Below are 23,913 nucleotides of genomic sequence, written 5' to 3'. Positions count from 1 at the left end.
CCACAACTCATGAAGTTACCTGATCTTTTTTATCCCAATTTGAGAAAGTCAAAGAATCTAATGTCACAGAAATATATCTTCACTATGTTAAAACCAAATCTCAATATACTGTTGCCTGTATCAACTCATCTTTTCAAAAAACAATGCACTTTTTCCTACTGGCACGTTCTAAAGTCCACTGAGTTTGGCATTGCATAAATACTGCTAGCAGTTTACCCTCCTACTCGATTCAGTTTGACTATTCCTATTTTAGGAGAAAAGTTTAGAAGTTGCATTTCACAAACGGCACAGATTACTTACCAGTCAAATTTTTTGCCCTTGAGAGTGAGTGGCACCAAGGTTCAAAACACCCTTTCTACCCCATGGGCAGCAGTTTCCATGATATTTCTGCTTCATTACCTTCCTTAACATTCCATTGAACAATTAGCATGTTTCATTTATTTGCAACTTACTTCAGGCGCTACGCAGATGTGACGTATAAAACTCTGACACTTTCCAAAGGATTGTTTTATTCTTTTTGTCACATGATATCAAGCTTTTCATCACAACTGTACGTAGTGGATTTATTAAAACAATTTATTCTTCTAAATGGAAATTTGTGATTTCACTTGATGATTGCATTTGACTAAACTACATCAGGACTTCCACTTGGCGATTCAGTGTTACTCAACACAACAATTCAAAAGCTTTGACAATTAAAACCAGCTGCAATATGTAGCCTTTCACTTTGTTTTTAAGGATAATACATGTCCTTTGACACACGGGAGAAGCTGCTGTATGGAACTCTAGTACACAGCTCTAGAGCAAAGGCTTCTAGACACGTGAATCCATGGCGTACATTTTGCCAGTGGCTGTTCTCCCATATTGATAGAAGGATAGATTGTATCGGGCGGTTCTCAAATCTGTTTGACGAAACAGAAAGAAATGTCATTCCAGATGCTATTTCTAAGAGTATACAGGAGTTAATTTTCCTCTCCAGCTAGGCCAGTTCCTAAGCCGAAATAACCTCAAAAGTTGCAGGCAGGAAGTTGCACAAGGATCTGTCCCGAAATCTTTTTAAAAAAGTACCGAATTTCCCGTCAGAAGTCCTGTCTAAAGTCAATGACTCCCTCTTAATAAGGATGGGCTGTAACAATGTGAGACTGCCTTTGAGCATTCAGTCCAATAAAATTCCCATCATTTGTGCCCCAGTAACTCTGAGCACCTCTGCTCTGTAGAGTTGCTATGCCATACTGAGGGGAGGGATTTAGAATATTAGCTCATCATGATGAATGGTGGAGTAGATCATTCAATCCTTCAAACTAGATTCATCACTCAATGCAGTCAGGACTGATCTTCCATTTTAACTCCATCTTCCCATATTAGCTCCTAATTCACTTAATATTCCAGCATCTATGGATTTTGGCCTTGAATATGGTCAACAACTGAGCAACTCCATCTCCAGGGTAGAGAATTTCAAAAATACATAAGACATTCTCCTTACCTCAGTCCTAAATAGTCAAACCCTATAAGTTTCAAAATACCCCAATGAGAATTGAAACAACAGTAGGAAAGTGGAATATTTTCTTTTTCTTGACAATGTCATAAAATGTAAAGACCTTAAAATAGAAAAAAAAGGTCCCTCCGTCAGGAATACAATGAACCAGACTGCTAAGTATGGCTACGGGTTCAGTCAACATCTATATTGACTTCACTGATACCAGCTGGCTTAAGAGTTGCAACCATTTTCTGGTGAAAAAAAGGGGGAATCAGTAGGAGTCTGTATTTCTGACAGGAATCCGATGACAATGACTGTAGATATTTTTAATTGACCTGTTCAGATAAGGTACAACTCACATCTGGAGCGAAGTGAGACTTGATCCTTGACTTTCACACCGTGTGGCAGGGGCACAAACACTGCACCACAGGAGATCACCAATGGCTTCAGCTGCAAACTGTTTGTGTATGTGTGTGATTGCATGTGTTCGAATGTAAAGCATCTGATTGTCTCTGCTTAAATAGGCTGTTAACAGTCATTGTCGCTGGTTGTCCTATGAGGCATGATTGGACAGGCTGGGCTTGTTTTCACTGAGCTTTAAAGAGAAAGATGTTACTCAATTGAATTTCATATCTGGATGGCTTTGACAAGGTTGTCATGGAAAGGATGTTTATTCTCATGGGTGGGTCGAGGGCCAGGGGACATTGCAGGAAAGTTAGGAGTCACCCTTTTAGGATAGAGAAGGGGGGGGGTCTTTTTTTCTCTAACAGAGATGCGTGTCTTTGGAACTTCCGTGCAATGGAAGCAGGGTTATTGAATGTTATTAAGGTAGAGATAAATAGATTCTTGTTAGGCAGGAGAGGTGGGAGGCAATGGCCTAATGGTATTATCACTGGACTGTTAATCCAGAGACCCGGATAATATTCTGGGGACCTGGGTTCAAATCCCACCATGGAAAATAGTGGAATTTGAATTCAATAAATGTCTGGAATTAAGAATCTAATGATGACCGGGAATCCATTGTTGATTATTGGGAAAAACCCATCTGGTTCACGAATGTCCTTTTGGGGAGGAAACTGCCATCCTTACCTAGTCTGGCCTACATGTGACTTCAGACCCACAGCAATGTGGTTGACTCTTAACTTCCCTCTGGGAAATTAGGGATGGACAATAAATGCAGCCTGGCCAGCAATGCCCTCATCCCATGAATGAATAAAGGGGAAGCACAGTTTATTGTGGAAATTGATGGGAATGCGGAATCTGTAACACAACTCAGGTAAGCTATGATCCACCACCCCCTCCCCAATCCCTGGAGCCCTGCACTTCCCATGGCTAACCCACCTAAACTGCACATCCCTGGTCACTATGTGTGACATGGGGAGAATGTGCTAACTCCTCCTGGCTCTGTGAGGCAACAGGTGCTGACCACTGAGCCACTGTACAGGCCATGGCATTTGTTAACACGTCTCAAAGATAATTAGTGCCTAAGGAACAAGTGTCAGCAGGGAAAGAGGGAATCTTACCGCGGATGCAATTTTGGTTCAGCTTACCTCTAAAAAGATAAAGGCAACAGGTTAACATGATAGAAGCCAAGAAGCAGCCTGTTGACCCAGCCATTCCCAACCAGCAAGACCAACCAAATTCATACTGGATTCCTAAAAAGACATTCTGCAGTACCAATGTTGCTCTTTCCACATACACATCCACAGCATACCACACGGAACCGATCATTCCTGGAATTCCTGCAGATAGACAACAACCATGTCAGTCCAGCACATCCCATCTGATTGAGGGCTTACCAAAGACCAGAGATAGGCTTTGTGTGAAGAAAATCCTGTATTTACGTCCTACCATCTTGCACTGCCCGACCAGACAAATTTCCCATTGTCAGCCTACCTTTCTTCCCATTAATAAACATATTTCCTTCTCATAACCAATATTCTGACATTTTACTCACAATTGGGTATATCTTTTCACCTTGCTGTTTCTTCAATGAGCTCAAGTGCTGGTCTTTACCATCCTTAACACCAATGGAATCTTAGCAAGTTTATATAAAACATTATGGGGAGATGTTGTGGTGCAATGGTAGTGTCCCCAACTTTGAGTTTGGTGACCTAGGTTTAAGTTCCAGTTGCTCCAAGAAGCATTATAATATCTCTGAACGGGTTAATTAAGAAGATAGCTGGAAACTGAAAATCATAACATTTAAAACCTAAAATAAAAATTGCCTTTGAAGAAACAAACTTTCGGTAATAGAAGTACATTTTAAGGTCCAACTCCAAAGACTTATCATTAGATGAACTAGTTTCAGTCAACCAAACTGCATCTCTTTGCCTAATTTATTTTATCTTGCCTTTGATGCTTTTACAATAAAACAAATGATAAATTATGTCATCATATCATTTGTTCTGGCTGACACACAAGAATTCTCCCAATGTCTTTTTCTGGTAAAGATAATGCAAAAATATATAATTTTCCACAATTCCCTCCCTTTTTCCTGAAGGCAGTATCTTTTGTTGGATTATGAGCCTGGCAATTTGATGACAGAACCATTCTAACTCCTGTCAGGAAAACCTAAACTTATGGACTGGCATTACATTGATGCACCAATAATAAAAGCCAAGCTTCCACGTCATTACTTTATTTGACAATTGAGGTAAAGGTACCATTGTCTCATCAGGACAGCTCTCTCATTGGAGAGAGGCACCTTGTGATGGTTTAACCTGAGGGTCACCACACCACAAGCAAGGGGAGAGATCAAGAGCCCTTTATGGTAATCTCAACTAGTGCAGGAAAGCCCACACTGTTAGCATCCCTTTGCATTGCATCAAACCAGCATCCAAGCTAGTTGACCCCCATCTGTCAATTGGACATTAAATCAAATCTAGTGATGATAGGAACTGCAGATGCTGGAGAGTCCAAGATGACAAAGTGTGAAGCTGGATGAACACAGCAGGCCAAGCAGCATCTCAGGAGCACAAAAGCTGACGTTTCAGGCCTAGGCCCTTCATCAGAGGTGGTCTAGGCCCGAAACGTCAGCTTTTGTGCTCCTGACATGCTGCTTGGCCTGCTGTGTTCATCCAGCTCCACACTTTGTAATCAAATCTAGTGCTGTCTTTATCTAATGTGCACAGTCTGCAGGAGTGAGAGAAACCAAAACTGACTTCTATTACCCCTCACTATCTGGAATAGAGAAGCTAGTACTACAGGCAGCAACAATACAACTGCCTAGCTCGTATAGCACACTTCATGCTTAGACCAGCTGCATCATTGGGAGATTACTCTGCAGTTATTTGATTGAACACTTTTTTAGAAAAAACGATCTTAAAACAATCAAATGTGTCAGACTCACCTCCTATTCCAAAAATGAAGCCTGCCATGTAACAGATCCTTAATTTGATCTGAGGTTCGTCTCTTAGAATCTTCACACAGTCCAATCCAAACATTAATATAATAAGTGCAAAGCCTGCTAGAATGTCTGCTGTAATCATTAGCGCTCGAGTGAGCACTATCTTTACTGGAAAAAAATGGAAGAGATGAAGAAAGAAATGTGCTTGTATTAGCAATCACAAATGTCTCAGGGTAGGCAGGTGTAAGTGGCATACAATTAACTATGAATTTATTCCACAGCAGTGTCTTGCACTTCTTTTGACAGAGTCCTATATCCCAGCTACAGGTAACCTTCCCTTTATTTTCACTCATTCTCAGCATATGCTGGCATTGCCAACATTTATTGCCATTTTGCCTGAAAAGTAGCTGATGGCACTTCCTTCAGGTACTTGTCCTGGTTTGGCACAGCTAAGTGTTTTACTAGGTCACTTGTGGGGTGAAGTCAGAATGAGTTAGGTCAGCGAAGGTTTGGAGTCCTTTATGGCCAGGTTTCCTCTCCTAAAGAATACAAGGAAAGAGTCATGACAACAGATCAGAATCCCAAAGTGCTTATGGACACATTGAACTTCTCAAGCCAATTAGGGATTTTTAGAGGAGGGAGAATACAGCCAAAAATAGCTGCAGATGTAAACTCAGTGACCACCTGGCAGAACCATGTGTTCACAGAATGTCATGCCTGTACTTATTCAAACAAACATCAAGCGAGAACATGATGCAGGCTATCCAATCTCCCCCTCCTCTAAGTGCTGAAAGCCATCTCCTGCATTATGTTCATTGCCCTTCCAGAGATAAACTAAAAAGGGGTTAAAGGCCTTTGTCTGTGTGAGTTACTAGTCTGACATTATAGTTTGTGCATTAGTGTGCTGTGAAGGCCACACATTCAGAATAGCTAATAAACACACTTGCACTACAGGTAAAAGGGGAAAGTGCCTCTCTCGGTCCAGGCGCTGCTAATTTTGAAAGGAGCCAGACCAAAAAATGTGTAGACTAACGAAAAATAAGCCAACGATCTCAAAACTGATGTTCAACAACCAGCATTAATGCTGTTGGTGAATTCCAAGGAACTGTTGTAGTGTTCCACTGTCTATTCTTCAAAACAACCCTGAGGCTGATCCCCTATATCTTTTTTAAACTGTTAGCTTTTTTGGGCACACTTCTCATTTCTAAACTATGCTTGTTGCATTGTTATACTTTTTCTTACATTTAGTAATTAATAAACTCACTCTTTTGTTAACTCAAGATAGCCTATTTAAGTCAGTTCATTTTAAAATATACACAAGAAGCTTGACACCATCCAGGACAAAGCAGTCCGCTTGATTGGCACTACATCCACAAACATTCACTCCCTCCACCACCAACGCTCAGTAGCAGCAGTGTGTACTGTCTACAAGATGCACTACAGAAATTCACCAAAGATCCTCAGACAGCACCTTCCAAACCCACGACCACTTCCATCTAGAAGGACAAGGGCAGCCGATACATGGGAACACCACGACCTCCAAGTTCCCCACCAAGTCACTCACGATCCTGACTTGGAAATATATCGTCACTCCTTCACTGACGCTGGGTCAAAATCCTGGAATTCCCTTCCTAATAGTATTGTGAGTCAACCCACAGCAGAAGGACTGCAGCATTTCAAGAAGGCAGCTCACCACCACCTTCTCAAGGACAACTAGAGATGGGCAAGAAATGCTGGCCAGCTGGTGACACCCACATCCCACAAATGAATAAAAATAAATGAATAAATAAATTATATTGGTCCAAATTAGTGTGGTCACAACCTTTTCTAAATGAACCTTATTGCAACCATCTAAGAGAGGCGGTGAACAAAGAAGTGAAGTGAGTTTATTTCTCGTCAGCCAGGAGTATTACCACTTAGCATATCCCATTTGGAACCGTAATCATTTCAGGAGCCTTGCCCATGGCCTGGTCATAATTTGATTTGATTTGATATGTCATTGTCATATGTACCTAAGTACAGTGAAAAGTATTGTTTTGTGTGCAGTGCGGGCAGATCATAACATACAACGATCATGGTGCGATGGAACAGAGCGAGGAATACAAAGTTATGGCTTCAGAGAAGGTGCACTAATAGCAAGATCAACATTAAATGTGAAATTTGTGAGGTCCATTCAGAAATCTATAAACAGCAAGGAGGAAACTGTTCTTGAACCTGTTAGTATGTGTGTTTAAGCTTCTGCATTATCTGCCTGACGAACGAGGTTGGAAGGGATTATAAATTGGGTGGAAGGGGTATTTGATGATGTTGGCTGCCTTTCTGCAGAAACAAGAAAAGTAGATGGAGTAAATAGATGAAAGGTTGACTTGCTTGATGGTCTGGGCTGCGTTCACAACCTTCTGTAACTTCTTACAATCCTGGGCAGAGCAGTTGTTGCACCCGGGCTATTAAGCACCTAGATAGAATGCTTTCTATGGTACACCTGTAAAAGTTGGTGAAGGTCCTTATGGAAATTCCAAAAAACAAATTGGGGGCTTGAGTCCTCAATTTGAACCCACAACCAAAATGAAATCAGAGTGGGTAAATTTTCATTTAAAACCAATTTTTAAAGGGGAAACCGCAAAAGGCTTTCCTGATTTTCCATTGGTACAGTGCAAAAATTCCCACATTCAAGGCCAGTGCATTTTTAGCTGAATTAGAGAAAGTCACTTTTGATGATGAAAATGTTCTGTGCTCCAAACAGAGAAAAATAAAGTACTTGGAATTAGAATTTTACCCCAAAAACCAGGGAAACCCCAATTTTAAAAGAAGTGGCCTAAGGTATTCATGCGGAAAGTGATAAAGTAGGTAGGGTAGTGAGGAGGGATCAAAATAGGTGCAGCAGAAATCAGAATTCCAAGAAAAAGAGAAGGAATGCAAATGAAAGAGAAAAGGAAAAGGAAGAGAAGAGAGATAAATAGGAAAGACAAGAAAGGGCAAGGAGAGACAATTTCAAGAAAGATGACAGTAAAGGGAATTTGAAATAAGACAGCTCAAGCTGAGAGGTAGGAATCTTAATGAAACCCTAATTTAGTTCCTAAGTTTGAGGAGACAGTAATGGAGGCTTTCTTCTTATGAATGTACAGCAGGCTTGAGGGGCTAAATTGCTGAATCCTGTTCCTATTTCTTGTGGTCTTATCCCTTCCAATCAGCTGGCTAGTCCAACATTGCTCCTTATTACTGCAGTACAAACCTCACAAAGTTTATTCTCTCATGCTCAAGGAAACAGACACTGACTATAAGCCAACAAGAAATGGCTTTCGTAAGCGCATACCAGTTAGTGCTGGAGGAGGAGCACCATCTGAAATTCTGTCCTCTCAGGAAAAGACCTGACCAGATGAAGCTGGCAGTTGAAAGGCTAAAGAATTTGCTTTTGACTAATGGGTGCGGTCACTTACAACAGAAAGGCACTTGTGTGAAATAAATCTCCCTGGGCAGTTTAAAAACTCTATCCCCTTCAATAAAAAAATACAGGAGTGGAGAAGTGAGTGACTGGATCAAGGCAGGCAGCCAAATTGGTTGATGGCTATAATGGGATGCATAAAGTCTTGTTGCAGAAGAAATCTCCCTTCTTCACCCACAGGGAGCACATTCCTACTATCAACAATTCTTTGAGTCCAGAAGTTTTTCCTCATTTCATTCCTCACAGCTTGAGCTGTCTTATTTCAAATTCCCTCCCTTGTCTTGCTGACAATCTTGAAACTGTGACCTCTATTGTCAAACTTCTACTTCTAAATGCAGCTTTCTAATACCGTAAGGCAATTATGAATGTTCTTCGGCAAATGTCCACTATTAACCATAAATACCTTCATTGGTAAAATAGTTCTCTTTACAATAATCTGTTAGTCACTTCCCACAGGTTTCCTCCCTCACACATGCCACCAAACTAGAATTAAGAATCTCATCAATATTTTGCTTTTAAAATTGAGGCCATCTGCTCAGGTACCTTTCTGTTGTAAGGATCCATACCCATTGGTCTAAAGCAAATACTTTCACCTTTCAACTTTCAGCTTCATCTGGTCAGGCCTTTTCCTGGGAGGACACAATTTCAGACGATGCCTTCCTTTTTCTCAACACCAGTTCTTTCAGACCAAAACAAACCACGTTCTCTGCACAGATAAGCATTGATTCCTTTCTGAGATCTTTCAACTGGGAAGGATGGACTTGGGGAGAGTGAGTGGAAACTGAACACCCATGGGAGATAGAGAAATGATGAGAATCCTTCTCAGGATAATTCTCCATTGAGAGGAGAGGCTGAGAAATGGTAACCCACCAAAAGGTACGCGTATCTGGGCCAATGCTGAAAACTATTGGAGAAACCAATGGGACCTTTCTAGACAGAGAATGTGAGTCAGTGAGAGAGCATAGCAGACCAGGCTTTGGCTCTGAGAGCAGCTGTGAATCCCTGTTGTGGAATTTCTGAGAGTGCCGACGTGGTTAAACAAATCTCTGGGAGTTACAGTGAATTTGTATCCAAAGAAAAGATGGCCTCAGGTCCCCAGAGTGCAGTGAACAGATCTGTAGTGATGCTGAGACTACATAGATTCTCCTGAACTCAAATCCTGGGAAACCTTTCCCACCAGAGGATGCCAAGGTGTTGGGAAAAGGGATTGAAGGAAGGTATATGTCCATTCTCATTTACAGCGTGCACCTAGAGAGTGAACTCAAATCACAGTTAAACTGGAAGGTGTGCAAAGAAGGATTACAAGGATGTTGACAGGATTAGTAGGCCTGAGTTATAGGGAGAGGTTGGCCAGGATAGGGTTTTATTTCTTGGAATGTAAGAGAATGAGCGGTGACCTTATTAAGGTGTATATAACCTTGAGGGACATAGCTAGGCTGAATGCATATAGTCTTTTTTTCCAGGAATGGAGAATTGAAAAGTAGAGGGCATAGGTTTAGGGTGAGAGGGGAAAGATTTAAGAATAACCTAAAGGGCAACTCCTTCATCCAAAGAGTGGTGCATTTATTGAATGGGCTGCCAGAGAAAGTGGATGAGGCAGATACAATAGCAGCATTTATAAACCATTTGAATACGCACAAGGATGGGAAGGTTTTAGAGGGATACGGACCAAATGTGGGCAATTGGAACTAACTGAGTGGGCACCATGGTCAGCATGAGCCAGTTTGGGCCAAAGGGCCCATTTCCATGCTGTGTTACTCTATGGCTCTATCACCACTGACCAATACCCTATGCTGCTTATGGATGTGTCAGCCTCCATCTCAGTAATACCCTTCACCTCAGCAATACCCTCCATCTCAGCAATACCCTCCACATCAGCAATACTCTCCATCTCAGCAATACCCTCCACCTCAGCAATACCCTCCATCTCAACAACACCATCCATCTCAGCAATACCCTCCACCTCAGCAATACCCTCCATCTCAGCAATACCCTCCACCTCAGCAATACCCTCCATCTCAGCAATACCCTCCACCTCAGCAATACCCTCCATCTCAATAATACCCTCCATCTCAGCAATACTCTCCACCTCAGCAATATCCTCCACCTCAGCAATACCCTCCGCCTCAGCAATACCCTCCATCTCAACAATACCCTCCACATCAGCAATACCCTTCACCTCAACATTACCCTCCATCTCAGCAATACCCTCCACATCAGCAATACTCTCCATCTCAGCAATACCCTCCACCTCAGCAATATCCTCCATCTCAACAACACCATCCATCTCAGCAATACCCTCCACCTCAGCAATACCCTCCATCTCAGCAATACCCTCCACCTCAGCAATACCCTCCATCTCAGCAATACCCTCCACCTCAGCAATACCCTCCATCTCAATAATACCCTCCATCTCAGCAATACTCTCCACCTCAGCAATATCCTCCACCTCAGCAATACCCTCCGCCTCAGCAATACCCTCCATCTCAACAATACCCTCCACATCAGCAATACCCTTCACCTCAACATTACCCTCCATCTCAGCAATACCCTCCATCTCAGCAATACCCTCCACCTCAGCAATACCCTCCATCTCAGCAATAACGCTAAAAGCTCAAAGATCAATGGTAGTGGTCTCCAATTAGCCCACTGAGGTCAGGGAGGCCAACCTGGGGCAGGAGGTAGAGCCTAATATTTTCCCTGACGACAGGAGGTCCATGAAGAATCCCAATGTTGGCCAATGGAGCTGAGATGGCCCTGCAGAGACCTTTGAATCTATTATCTGAAACCTTTTCACTGGCCTCAAAGACCCTAAAGAGGCAGAAACTGCAGTTTCCCTTGGTAGCAGGCTAAGAAGCTAACCCACAGTTTAAATCACTAGTTCAGAGGTGGAAGCAATCCCTGAAAGCTCCTATATTTAAAAAATGAGGTGCTGATGAGCAAGTTGAGACCTCCCCACTGACCTGCATATGAAGAATGGATCCATCAGATAGTGTGGGGTCATTGAAATACAGTCGAGGAATGTTACTCATAGCCCATGAGATTTTGATGGTTGGATTTGATGGCACACAAAACTCAGGTTTACTTCAGCTAACAGTTTTACACTGGCCATAGCTTACAAGGATGGAATGAGGTTGCCCTGCATGACTGATTCCCATATCGGCTTCTGGAGAAACATGCAGCAAAATGGGGCTAAGTGTATGTCCTTACTATTGTGACTGTTTCCCAGAGACTGCTCATCTGTGAATGAAATATTTCCATACAGTGGTGAGGGGATCCATCCAATTATTAACCTGTTAGAGTCTACCCTTCAATATCCAATCAAATCAGGTCTCAAATTTCAACTCCAAAATATTCCAGGAAGTCATGGGTATCCTGAGTGGTATCCAGCAGAAGTCATCAGTATATTACCCTCAACCACATGGAGCATTAGAAGCGTACCATGACACCCGATAAACAATGGTCACAGCAAATACCTTGAATACCCATTTGACTGGGATAAAGGGCTAGATTTTCTTCAGGCACCCATCAAGGACTCATGCACTGATTTAACCAGTTTTAACTACTTTAAGGTCACTACATGCGAGGCCCCCTGAAAATAATTAAGGAAATGTTTTTGGAATGGAAGACTGGGGTCCCTCTGTGTTGCAGTAGCAGCATCCCACCTGCACTAGAGGTATGTAGTAACATGTCTGAAAAGGTTGGTTGGAAAAATAGGTTAAACAAAAAAAACTATACTGGAAGACTGGAGGGCCCTCTTGTGGAACAATGGTTATGCCTCTACCCTGGGACCAGGAGGACTATGTGCAAGTTCCACCTGTTCCAGAGGTGTGCAATAACATCTCTTTGATTAGAAAAATAGATTAAACAAAAACAGTAAATATTAGAATGGGAGACTGGATGCCTTCTTATGGCACAGAGATCATATCTGTACCACTGGACCAGGAGTCCTGGGTGCATGTCCCACCTGCTCTGAAGGCATGTAATAACGTGCTTGAACAGGTTTGTTAAAAAAAATAAGTCAAATAAAAAGTAAAAGAGAATACTGTTTGGCAGAGTACTGAAAGTAACTTTCGCAAGCCTGGTATATTGCCTGAGAACCATTGCAAATTTCCTAAAGACTGATGAGAAAAGGCAAATGTGTCAAAGGGGTGAATCTTTCAGCCAGCAGCTAACATAGTAGTGCTCATACCAATATCAGATGGACCCTTAAATGCCCAGTTCAATGACCATAACAGAGTAATGATGAAATGCAGGAATGTGAATTATGTGACTCAGACCCCAGATCAGGGGAAAAGCAAAGGCTGTGTCACATCAACACAATAAATTAATACCACTGCTAGACAAACAGCAAGTAGGCCACTGACCTAGAGGGTGAGGGTAACAGTGGGGTTGAATTGGAGGGAGACAGGGGTTAGGCATAGACTGAGCCCTGCGTTACCTAGCTAAGCTATACAGCGATACTAACAAACTTAGACTATATACTTAACAGACTATAGAAGGCTGCTCACTTGAATTGAGGGGTTTCTGCAGTAATCAACCAGGTTGCACCACCCTAGCTCTACATGATGTGGATGTGAAAGAGGCTGCTCCCATAAGGCACATCACTATAGGCTGAAAGACTGACCTAGGTTTAGGAGGAGACAATTTATTGCATTAATAGAGCTTAGCCACAGTAGCTGGAGTTCCCCAGTTCCTTATACCCAAGCTGGCTGGTTCCAAATGGCTGTGCACGGACTACTGGAAAGTTAATGTAGTGACCAGAGTTGATTCCTATCCTTTATACCAGCTGGGTGCTTGCACTGATAGAATAGGTAAAGCAGCCTAAGTAGATTTACTCAAGAGCTGCTGGTACGTTCTCTTTGCTGTCTGTCGAAAGGAAATCTCTGGTTGTGTTAACTCCATGTGGGTCATACCAGTGTCAGTCAAACCATTTGGATTTCAAACACCCCATTAGCTTTTCGAAAGCTGATGGCCTAGACAGTAACAGGCTTAGCTAATAGTTTCATGTACGTTGGATGAATTGTGTCAGTGTACAGCAATATATGAGAAACTCACTCGGAGCAACTGGAAGGCCTGAAGAGGGTGAGTCAAGGATGAGTACTTCACAAGGCTTCACTGGGTAAATCACTGCTCTCCATTCCCACAACAATATGGAGCATGTTGAGGTTGTTGGGAATGTGTGCTGATTCTGCCGAATGTTCATCCCAAACCTCAACAAAAGTAATAAGGACTGAAAAATGCCAAATAGTTTTGAATAACTGAAGGCTATTTTTAAGGAGTGAGATGGGCTTGGAGCTCCAACCTTAAATAAACATTTAAAGTAGCCATGTGCACAAGTGACATAACACTAGGGATTTTTTTCCCTTTAGGAAGACAAATCTAGAATGGAGAGATCAAAAGGCACTTCTACAAAGAAATAAACAAAAATCAGGGTGCTACACAGGAGAGGAGGAAACCTTTGATATATTACTAGCTCACAAAATCTTTGAGATTTATCTCTAAGATTGATATAGGGGACCACTGCCTACACTGATGACAACTCATAAAATTCTGTAGGCAACTTTAAGACCAAGAATTCCAGGCTATTTCATTAGTGCTTGTTCCTTCAACCGTCCCACCAAAAAAATCACCCACCTTGTCAGGAAATTAATTGTGATTGCAGACATGCTATTAAGAATTTAAAGAGCCCTCTTAGAACTGAAAGTATAAAATACTTAAGACAAAGAGAACGAATATGTGTATGTGAACATGCTTTATAGATTTAATTCCGTTTCACCCTTTGTAATGAAATGTGAACGAATCTCTTTTTATTCACCTTACCAGGGGTAATGTGATGATAATGCCCCAAAACCCCAAAGTACTTATAAACTTTTCATTCCAACATCGTTTTTTTTTTAAAAGAGGTTAGTTACAGCCAAAAGATGGCTAAATTGAATAACTGTCAGGCAGAATCCTTCCCAAACCCATTGAATGTCACACTTGTACTGATTCAGGGAAACTTCAAACAGAAAGACTAACAAGGAAGAGATACGTGAGGCTGACTACCACCTCCCCTGTCAGTAACAAGGCATCTTCTGCAAACATGTTAGCACTTTACCCTATCGCAGGGATATCCCAAAGCAAAGGGGTCACAAAGCCAGCTGCAAACCTGGTCAGTGTGTATTAGTGGACTCGTGTGCTGTGAAGGTCACAACTTCCAAACAGTCATTAGACACCCCTGCATTGCAGGTAATGAAGTTAAAACTCATTACCTCTTTGTGAATGACAGCTATGGTTGTAAGGAGACAGAACAAAAGTATTTCAGTGAACCTGTAAATAAGCCAAGGGCCTCAAAGTTGATATTCAACTATGAATATCAATGCTGTCAGTACCATTCAATGTAACAGCTGTAATGTTCTATCGTCTACCCTTCACGATGACTCAGAAACTGAGCTTACTATGCTTTTTAACTCCCTTTTTTGGACTTACTTCTTATCCCTAACCTATGTATGTATGTGTGTGTTGTGTTATGATTTCTCCTTGCATTTATTTAGTTCACTCTTTTGTTAACTCAAGAAAATCTACTTTTAAAACACAAATTCATTTGGTCTGAGAGAAAGGTAAGCGCAAGGGAAGGGGTATTTTCAATATAAACCTTGTTGTGAACAACTGAGAATGTCAGTGAGCAAAGAAAGAAAGTCAGTTCATCTCTTCTCACCTGGGAACTTAACAATTTGGAATGTCCTGACAGGGACCGTAACAAATTGGGTAAACTTACCTAGGGACTAATTATAATTATTGTCGCCATGTTAAAAATATGCAGGTTAGTAGCTTTGGCACACCTTCACCCTTAAATCTTTATTTAAACCTACTTCCAGCGGCCTGAGTGTAGACCGTGTGCTTCAGTGCTGAATTGATAGTGTGCTACATTAGAAATTAAATCTCTCAAGAAGACTCATAAAATCCCATGATATTTTTTTCAGAGGAGATCAGTGGAGGTCTCCTCATATTCTGGCAATATTTAATCTCCCATTGTTGTCGTAAAAAAGCAATTATCTGTTCATTTATCTAATGCATATCTGTGGGATGTTGCCATACACAAATTGTCTGCATGTTTTCTATGTTAGAAACAGCGACTTTACCTGAAATATTGCACTTTGGTACATCCTGGTAATGCTATGCACTTTCAAACTTGCCTACTCCTGACATCTGTCCTATAAATTCCTTTCTTAACCCAACCTTCTTAAATTGTTGTCTCGATAGATTTATGAGTATTACTTTAGGTTTTCTGGTTTTATCCCATTTGATTAAACTAAATTGATTCTGACTGGGTGTTTATTTTGTTGTATACTTATGGTGACATATTCTACATGTCTTTCTAATTGTGCACTCAGAATATGACAGCTATAAATCTTGATTTTTTCTTTCCCCATCTTGCACAGGATCTCCTTTGCAACATGAGAAAATGATAAAAATCCATGAATGTTAATTTAATACACCTTAGCTCAGACTCTCATCAACTCATTGCCTTCTCCCACATTATTCCTGACCTTCTGCCCCAGGAACCTACTTATGTCTTGTCTCAATTATTCTTCCTGACATTCCCGAACATTTTCCCTATTTTGAACCTAAACCTTTTGTCTCAGTGGAAAGTTTTATTTGGCAGCGGGATTTTGGATTTAAGTTTTCTATTTGAGTTTAATATTTTTATATATTCCTGCTTTATTATCCCAATAACGACATTCCATGAGAACCTCCCTTTCCCTCTCTCCACAACCATTTCTATCCCTATGACCTCTTCTCCCTGAACTCATGATTTGTCTGTAACATTCCCAATGATATTGTCAGCCGTGCCTTCAGCTACATAAATCCTCCACCTTCTACTCCTTGATTGTTCTCTTTAAAGTTTCTCTGTTATTTAACCTTTTGTTCATTTCTTCAAACCTTATATTTGGCTTGTGATAATGGGAACTGCAGATGCTGTAGAATCCACGATAACAAAGTGTGAAGCTGGATGAACACTGATGAAGGGTCTAGGCCCGAAATGTCAACTTTTGTGCTTCCAAGATGCTGTTTAGCCTGCTGTGTTCATCCAGCTCCACACTTTGTTATCCTATATTTGGTTTATTCTGTTTTTTTTCTCTCATTGTGGCACTTTGATGCATCCAGGAATGCCCTTTCTGTTTTAGGAGCTATTAAAATGAAAGTGATGGTTCTTACACACACAAACAAGATCCCTCTCAGACCTGTCCTCTCAAGCACAAAAATCCTAAACATCTTTCCTCAATATGAAACAATCATATATCCTCACTTTACTACCACCAGGTGTAAAACAGAATTAAAGTTTATTTTTTTCTCACAAGCCAAGTGGGGTAGCATAGTGGCTGACTGGTTAGCACTGCTAGCTTGCAGCCCCATAGACCTGGGTTCAATCCCAGCCCTGGGTGACTGTTAATGTGGAGTTTGCTCATTCTCCCTGTGTCTGCATGGGTTTCCTCCCACAGTCCAAAGATGTGCCGGTTAGGAGGATTGGTCATGCTAAATTGCCCTATAGTGTATAGGCTAGAAGGGTTAACTATGGTAAATGTGGGGTACTGGGATAGGATGGGACACCCATTGGAGGTTAGTGCAGACTCAATGGGCCAAATGGCCTCTACCTGCACCATAGGGATTCTATGATTGCTGGAAGGATCCAAAGCAAAATTTGTTGGAATTGTCCAAGATTGATTCCCAGAAAATCCACTCCATTCTTTGGTTCCAATTGTTGTTAAATCCTTCAACAAGGTAACAGGTATGAGAGAGTTCCTGACGCCAACACTGGTTTCTGGGACCCAGGGAAAGAATACATCACTCTGCGTTTTAGATCTTGCTACAAGTTCTTTGGTTAAAGAGTTAACTTAACATGTGCACCATTTTAACAAAATCAATCAGTTGATAATCACATTAATCACACCAGACTGGATTGGGTTAAGGCAAAGCAGTCCAATACCAGAAGGAATGGGAATGTATTCTTGGAATACCTCAAAAGAATCTTTGTCCTGCCTCTGTAACTGTTCGGCATCCAGGGACACAAATTCTTTGATCTACCTCCCAGAATTTATACTGCCCCACTATCTCAGGGGTATACCTCCACAAATCAGAGGGCACATTTCCTGGATGGTGCTCCAACCTCTGAGACACTGCAGGTTCTCAATGTCTTACTTTCCATCTTTGTAAACTCATACATTCAAACCAGAGGGAAAGAAGTTGTATTTATATACCTATCACACCTTTAGGGCATCTGAAAGGGTTCCTTTCAGATTTGGCTACTTTATAACACAGGAAAAATTGTAGTCAGCAAAGTCCTAACAATAGAAAACAGTATGAATCTGTTACTTGATGGTGCTGGTTGGCAGATGAATATTGGTCAGGATAATGGGAGGACCCTTGGTATCTCTTGCATGTGACTGATCAGTGACAGCACTTCACCTAAGTTACAGAATCCCTGACAAGGCAGAATTCCCTTCTGGGAACATAGAAAGATCACCCTAGATAGGGAACTCAATTCCTACAGTGGGGATTCAATACACAACCACTTGACTCAAAAGAGAGAGCTCTATTAGCAAAGCCAATCTGACAATGATTCAACACTGATGTAGTTATTTCAAATGGGATAAAACCTTTTCAGCAATAACGCACACTGAAGCACAGCACACGCACACCAAGGATTCACACGTGACCTTAGCTGGATTGGATTTTTTCCCTGACTTCATTATCCAATTTATTAAATACCCATGATTACTTTATTCTATTTCAAGAGATGCTCAAGTCACATAATGGCTGTTGAAAGTTGTTAATTGTGGAATATAAACACCATCAGTTCTGATCAGCATGCTTTAGTCCACGGATACCGCAAGAGATCTTTACTGGACAGCAAAGAATTTATATCCACAGCAATTTCATTTGTCTGTGATAGTTCATTTTCAGAAATACATTTTGGAAATAAATGTTAAAAATGTCCAAGGTACTTTGGAATCTGATCCAATGTCCATGACATTTCTTTATAGGATGAATGAGGACAAATCCTTATTTCATTACAAGGGTGCAAAAGCATTAAGTATTAAAGGTAAGAAAAATACACGCACCGACCCATACCCTGACACATACTCACACACACACATACCCATACACACATGCATTCACACACACACACACTCACACATATACACTCACATACACGAACTCACACATATACACTCACATCCACACACACACACACACACACACACACACACACACACACACACACATGCACACTCGCCACTCACATACACAAACTCACACATATAGACACACACACACACACACACACACACACACACACACACACACACACCTATATTATCTTTTCTGTTCTAGTCAGATGTCTTTGAGTTCAGAATGGGACATCTATGATTCCATCTGATTTCCAGCAAGGTGGATGGTTTTTCTGGATGTATGGTTGAAGGAGAAAACTCTAACCAAATATTCTGATAAACTGGTTCTTAAACTTGTGCTCAAAATTCATGGTTGGAATAGACTGTGGTCTCCTGCTACGAATCTTTAACATATATGTCAGAGCATTTGAGAGCTCATAATATTCTTTACTGTCTGTACTGTCTCTGCTGCTTGTTTAGTGTTTTGTAGATGTACTTAATTGGCCTCTCTGTTCTAGCTTTGTCCTCTTGAGGGGTGTCATGCCTACCCTGATGTCACTTCAGTGATGGCTACTTTAGATGCTTAGTTAAAGTTTAGAGCTTCAAGTACAAGCTCATATTGGTCTTCAGCTTTTCAAAAGCACTTTACAATTTATCAGTCCATACTACTTTTGTATTGTCGCTGTGGTAGGTCTTCTTTTCTCCCCTGATCTGGGTCTCAATTGGATAACTAGCTTCTTAAACTTCTATATGAGCCAGTGAACCAGGCTCAGAGGGTGTCCTAGTTGTCACTCCTTGGGAGGTTTTCAAATGTTCTTATAATCTCATGAGAGTCACTCTTAGAATTCTGCCATGTATTTCAGTATAGAGACCTCCTCTTCTGTTCTAAAACTCTTCCCTTGATTGTGCTGAACCTTTGTGCTAAGTAACCATAAACTAATTCAAGTGGATTAAAGTGGCTGGATGCACTGGGTGAGTCCCTGGTGGCAAACTTAGAGAAAATCGAGTCTTTTATCCAAGTCAATGAAGTACTTGAGGCATGTGGCCTGATCATTGTCTATAGGGTTTGATGGTACCTTTCTAACACCCTCTGTGAATGTGGATGATACACTGAAGATTTCCTTTGAGTCATGCTTCCTGGAATTATTTGGGTGTGAAATTTGAGACCCAATCTGACTGGATCATAGTGGGCAGCTTATAAAAGCAAAGAATTGAGTCAACCCCCTCTCTACCATCTTGACAAATATCTACCTTGGTGAAATTATTAGTGGGAAATGAGTCACCATGTCCATCACAGAATGTATATAACTCTGTTTTAAGAACAAAGAACAATATAGAACAGGAACGGGCCCTCTGGCTCACCCAAACTGTGCCAAAATATGACGCCTAGCTAAACGAAAAACCATTTTGTCTCTACACAGTCCATATCCCTATCTTCCTTGTGCATTCATATATCTATCAAGATGCCGCTTCAACATTGCTATTGTATCTGCCTGCATCAAAAGACACCTTCCTGACAGCACATTCCAGGTACTTATCACTCTCAGTGTAAAATGCCTGCCTCTCATTTTGTTTACACTTACCCCCCCCCCCCCATTATCTTAATGTCCCCCAGTAATTGGCATTTCTACCCCTGCCCTCCAAAGCCAATAGATCCCTCTGGCAGTGAGGTGACAACACAGTACACAATATTCCAAATCTGGCCCAACTAAAGTTCTCTACACGGGCAAGATCATCAGTAAAGGGATGGGAGGTGTCATTGACAAGCAGCAATAATCTGTTCAGCAACGCCCAGATTGGGTTCTGTCAGGGCCACTCAGCTCCTGAACTCGTCACAGCCTTGGTTCAAACATGGACAAAAGAGCTGAATTCCAGAGGCGAGGTAAGAGTGACAGCCCTTTGACATTTGGCTGAGTATGGCATCAACAGCCCTAGTAATTCTGGAAACAATGGGGGGAATCAGGGACATACTCTCTGTTGGTTAGTGGTTAGTGTAGCCACTTTTGCAGTACTGTGTCCAGTTCTGGTTGCCCTGCTATAGAAAGGATATTAACACATTGGAGAGGGATAAGAAAAGGTTTACCAAGATGTTGCAGGGACTGAAGGGTTTGATTTATAAAGAGAGGCTGGATAGGCTGGGACCTTTATCACTAGATCGTAGAAAGTTGAAGATGATATTAGTAGAGCTTTATAAGATCATGAGGGCATAGATAAAATGAATAGCAAAGATATTTTCCCTAGGATGCAGGATTTCAAAATTAGGGGCCTTTTTTTTAAAGTGAGTGGAGAAAGATTTAAAAAGGATTTGAGGGCAACTTTTTCACACAGAAGGTGGTGTGTGTGTGGAATGACATGCCAGAGGAAACAGTAGAGGCAGGTACAGTTACAACTTTTAAAAGGCATTTGGGACAGGTACATGAATACTAAAGATTTGGAGTGATATGGAGCAAATGCAGGCAATTGGGATTAATTTAGTTTGGGAAACTTGGTCGATGTGGATGAGTTTGACCAAAGGGTCTGTTTTCATGCTGATGACTCCATGACTCCATAACATGACCTGCCAATTTGTGTACTTTTGCCCTGACCATGCCATATGCCTTCTTGACCGCTTTATCCATTTGTGTTGCCACTTCCAAAGAACTGTGGACCTGTACGTTAATGCTAGTAAAAGGGTTCTGCCACTTATCATAAATTTTCCTCCTGCAGTAGATCTTCCAAAATGCATCACCTTGTATCTGTTTGGATTAAGGTCCATCTGCCATTTCAGTGTCCAGGTCTCCAACCTATCCATATCCTGTTGTATCCTCTTGCAATCCTACTTGCTATCCGCAGTTTTTGGGGTGCAGACGAGATTCACTAGAGTTGAGAGAGTTGGTTATGAGGAGAGTTTGAATAATCTGGGATTATATTCTTTGGAATTTAAAAGAATGAAGGGGGATGTTATAGGGCCATGTAAAATTATGAAGGGAATAGGCAAGATAGAAGCAGGGAGGTTGTTTCTACTGGTGGGTGAAACTATTAAAAGGGGGCCTAGCCTCAAAATAAGGAGGAGCAGATTTAGGACTGAATTGAGGAGGAACTTCATCACCCAAAGAGTGTGAATCTGTGGAATTCCCTGCCCAGTGAAGTAGTTGAAGCCTTCTCATTGATCATTTTTAAAGCTAAGATAGATAACCTTTAGAAGATTGAAGGGATTAAGGGCTATGGTGAGGGAGTGGGTAAGTGGAACTGAGCCCATGAAAAGATCAGCCATGATCTTATTGAATGGAAGAGCAGGCTCAAAGGGTCAGACAGTCCACTCCTGCTCCTGGTTCTTATGTTCCCAACTTTTGTGACTTCAGCAACCCAAATAATCAGGCCACTCATTTTCTCCTCCAAGTCATCTACATATTACAGACAATACAGGGAGTCCCAGTGCTGATCCTTTTGGAATACCATTGGTCACAGATCTCCAGTCTGGAAAACACCCTTGCATTACTTTCTGTCTTCTATGACTAAGCCAGTTCCGTAACCATCTTAACAGCTCACCACTTTTCCCAAGTGACTTCACTTTTTGTAGTAGCCTGGTATAAGGGACCTTGTCAAAGACCTTGCTAAAGCCCATATAGACAACAACTGCTGCCTTGCCCTCATCAACCACCTTTGACGTTTCCTCAAAAAACTCAAGCAAGTTTGTGAGACAAGAACTTCCCCACACAGAGCCATGCTGTCTATAGCAAATAGGTCCATATTTTTCCTACTATGAGTAAATGTTATCCCTAGGAATCTTCTCCAATAACTCCCCACGACTGATCGAAGGCCTTTCAACCCCTTTTATCTTGGTACTGGCTGCATTGTGGGAAGGCCATGGTAGTCTTTCCAGCAGTAAAGTTTGATTCTCTCCAGCATCACTTGCTAGCATTTGCTCACTTCAACCTTGGAAATCATGACCATCTTCATTTGGGTTCAAAATCACGTTAACTCTCAGTGACTTTTTTAACCTCATCTGCACTCTATAGAATAGCTTTACAGGGATTAATTGCTGTAGACGCAGCCGTAGCCTGGTCTGCTTTGCTTTCTGACTGACTCTTATTCTCTGCCGAGGTATATGTGTCCCAATAAATCTCACTGGCTTTCCCATAGCCTCCGACAGTTGACCCTACCTTACAGCAGTCAAAACTGACACAGCATCTTGGTCTCACCTTTCAATGTAGCACCACCCTTTTTATCCTGACAAAAGGTCCCAACTCTTTCCTCTCACTCCCATTAACGCTCAGCTTTCTCTAACACTAACCTTTCCAGTTGCTTGGGGACAACTGAGGAAGGAGTTTTGAAGCAAGTGGTTATGGATTGATTCACAACCGTTAGCCAATGTGTACTCCATCACTCGTGTTTCCTCCATGTGCCTTTCCATTGGGAATGATAGAGAGTTTTTGAACTCCTCAAGAAGAATTCATTTTGAGTGCTTTCTGTATTAAACATTCATACCCACTGGTCAAAAGCCTTTCACATACCCAGTACATCCAGCCATGCTGTTCCCTGGCAGAACAGACTTTTTGATAATGCGCCATTGTCATTAATCGATGCACATTTGAGATATTCCACTTTACTACTGCATAAGCAGTGGCTCTCTCCTCAGTACAGAGAAAGCAGGCTTTGTGCACTTTCCCCAAAAGCTTCCCTCACAGTAATAAGGATCACTGCTGAACTGGCCATATTTGCCAATGTGCTACCATTTGAAAGTAAGAAAGAAAACTTTTACTTCTGCCCCCTCATATTTAAGAATCACACGTACAAACTGAATTGCATCCATCCTTAAATCTGAGCCAGTGGCCTCTTCATTGGATACTGTAGGTTTCTTGCCTGCTAGCTCAAGCTGCCTTACCTCAAATTCCATTCTCTGCCATTTTTTTCTGAAATTCTCTTTCTCCACTTTCTTCCCTCTTCTATCTAGCTCTCTCTTTTTCACTAACCCTTACCACTTGTCTCTCTTTTTATCTGTAAACCACTTACTAACTCATTTATTTATCTTTTTTTTATATTCAGAAGTGCACTTACACACAACTGAAAGGTTTATTTTTCCCATCACTAAAATCTTTTGTGGCAGATTATTCATCGATTAACCACTGCGAGTAAATCACCCATGTTTCCAACTGACTAATTTCTGTGCAAAGGCCATTCAAAGAGATGCAAACCATCAAAGGTGAGGGAGAGGTAGAAGGAGAGAAGAGGGGTTATGCTATCTCTTTTATAATTTCAAGTTTACAGACTTTCAGGTGAGATTCTAATCCTATGTATCTCACTATCTTTTAACGGTTCAAGCACCAGAACTTTCAACTTGACTTCTCCTAATCCTATTAGGAGCACATTGCCATCGAATGCAAACTTAAGAAAGACTTTTGTCGTTTTCACTTTTCTTTTTAAAACAAAATTGTATCAAAATCACAATGTATCCACTCGAATTCTTTCGATTTGTCTGTCAAATTCAAAATGAGCCGTTCCTTCTTTA

The 23,913-nt window shown here is 41.4% G+C and overlaps 1 protein-coding gene across 1 annotated transcript in view; it reads right to left on the bottom strand.

Moving 5' to 3' along the window:
• Window positions 1-525: 525 nt before the first annotated feature.
• LOC125466586 (claudin-16-like) overlaps window positions 526-23,913 on the bottom strand; it is a 33,933-nt gene continuing 10,545 nt past the window's right edge. Inside the window, exons 3-5 of the mRNA XM_048561255.2 lie at window positions 4,830-4,994; window positions 3,028-3,219; window positions 526-902 (exon numbers count right to left, since the gene is read on the bottom strand). Coding sequence (XP_048417212.1) covers window positions 814-902; window positions 3,028-3,219; window positions 4,830-4,994 — 446 coding nt within the window. The 3' untranslated portion in view covers window positions 526-813. The remainder of the gene's footprint in view (window positions 903-3,027; window positions 3,220-4,829; window positions 4,995-23,913) is intronic.

This window comes from Stegostoma tigrinum, chromosome 28, assembly GCF_030684315.1.
Source record: "Stegostoma tigrinum isolate sSteTig4 chromosome 28, sSteTig4.hap1, whole genome shotgun sequence".
Classification (NCBI taxonomy): Eukaryota; Metazoa; Chordata; class Chondrichthyes; order Orectolobiformes; family Stegostomatidae; genus Stegostoma; species Stegostoma tigrinum.
The sequence above is the reverse complement of the archived record's forward strand: the minus strand, read 5'-3'. Positions and strand labels throughout refer to the sequence as shown.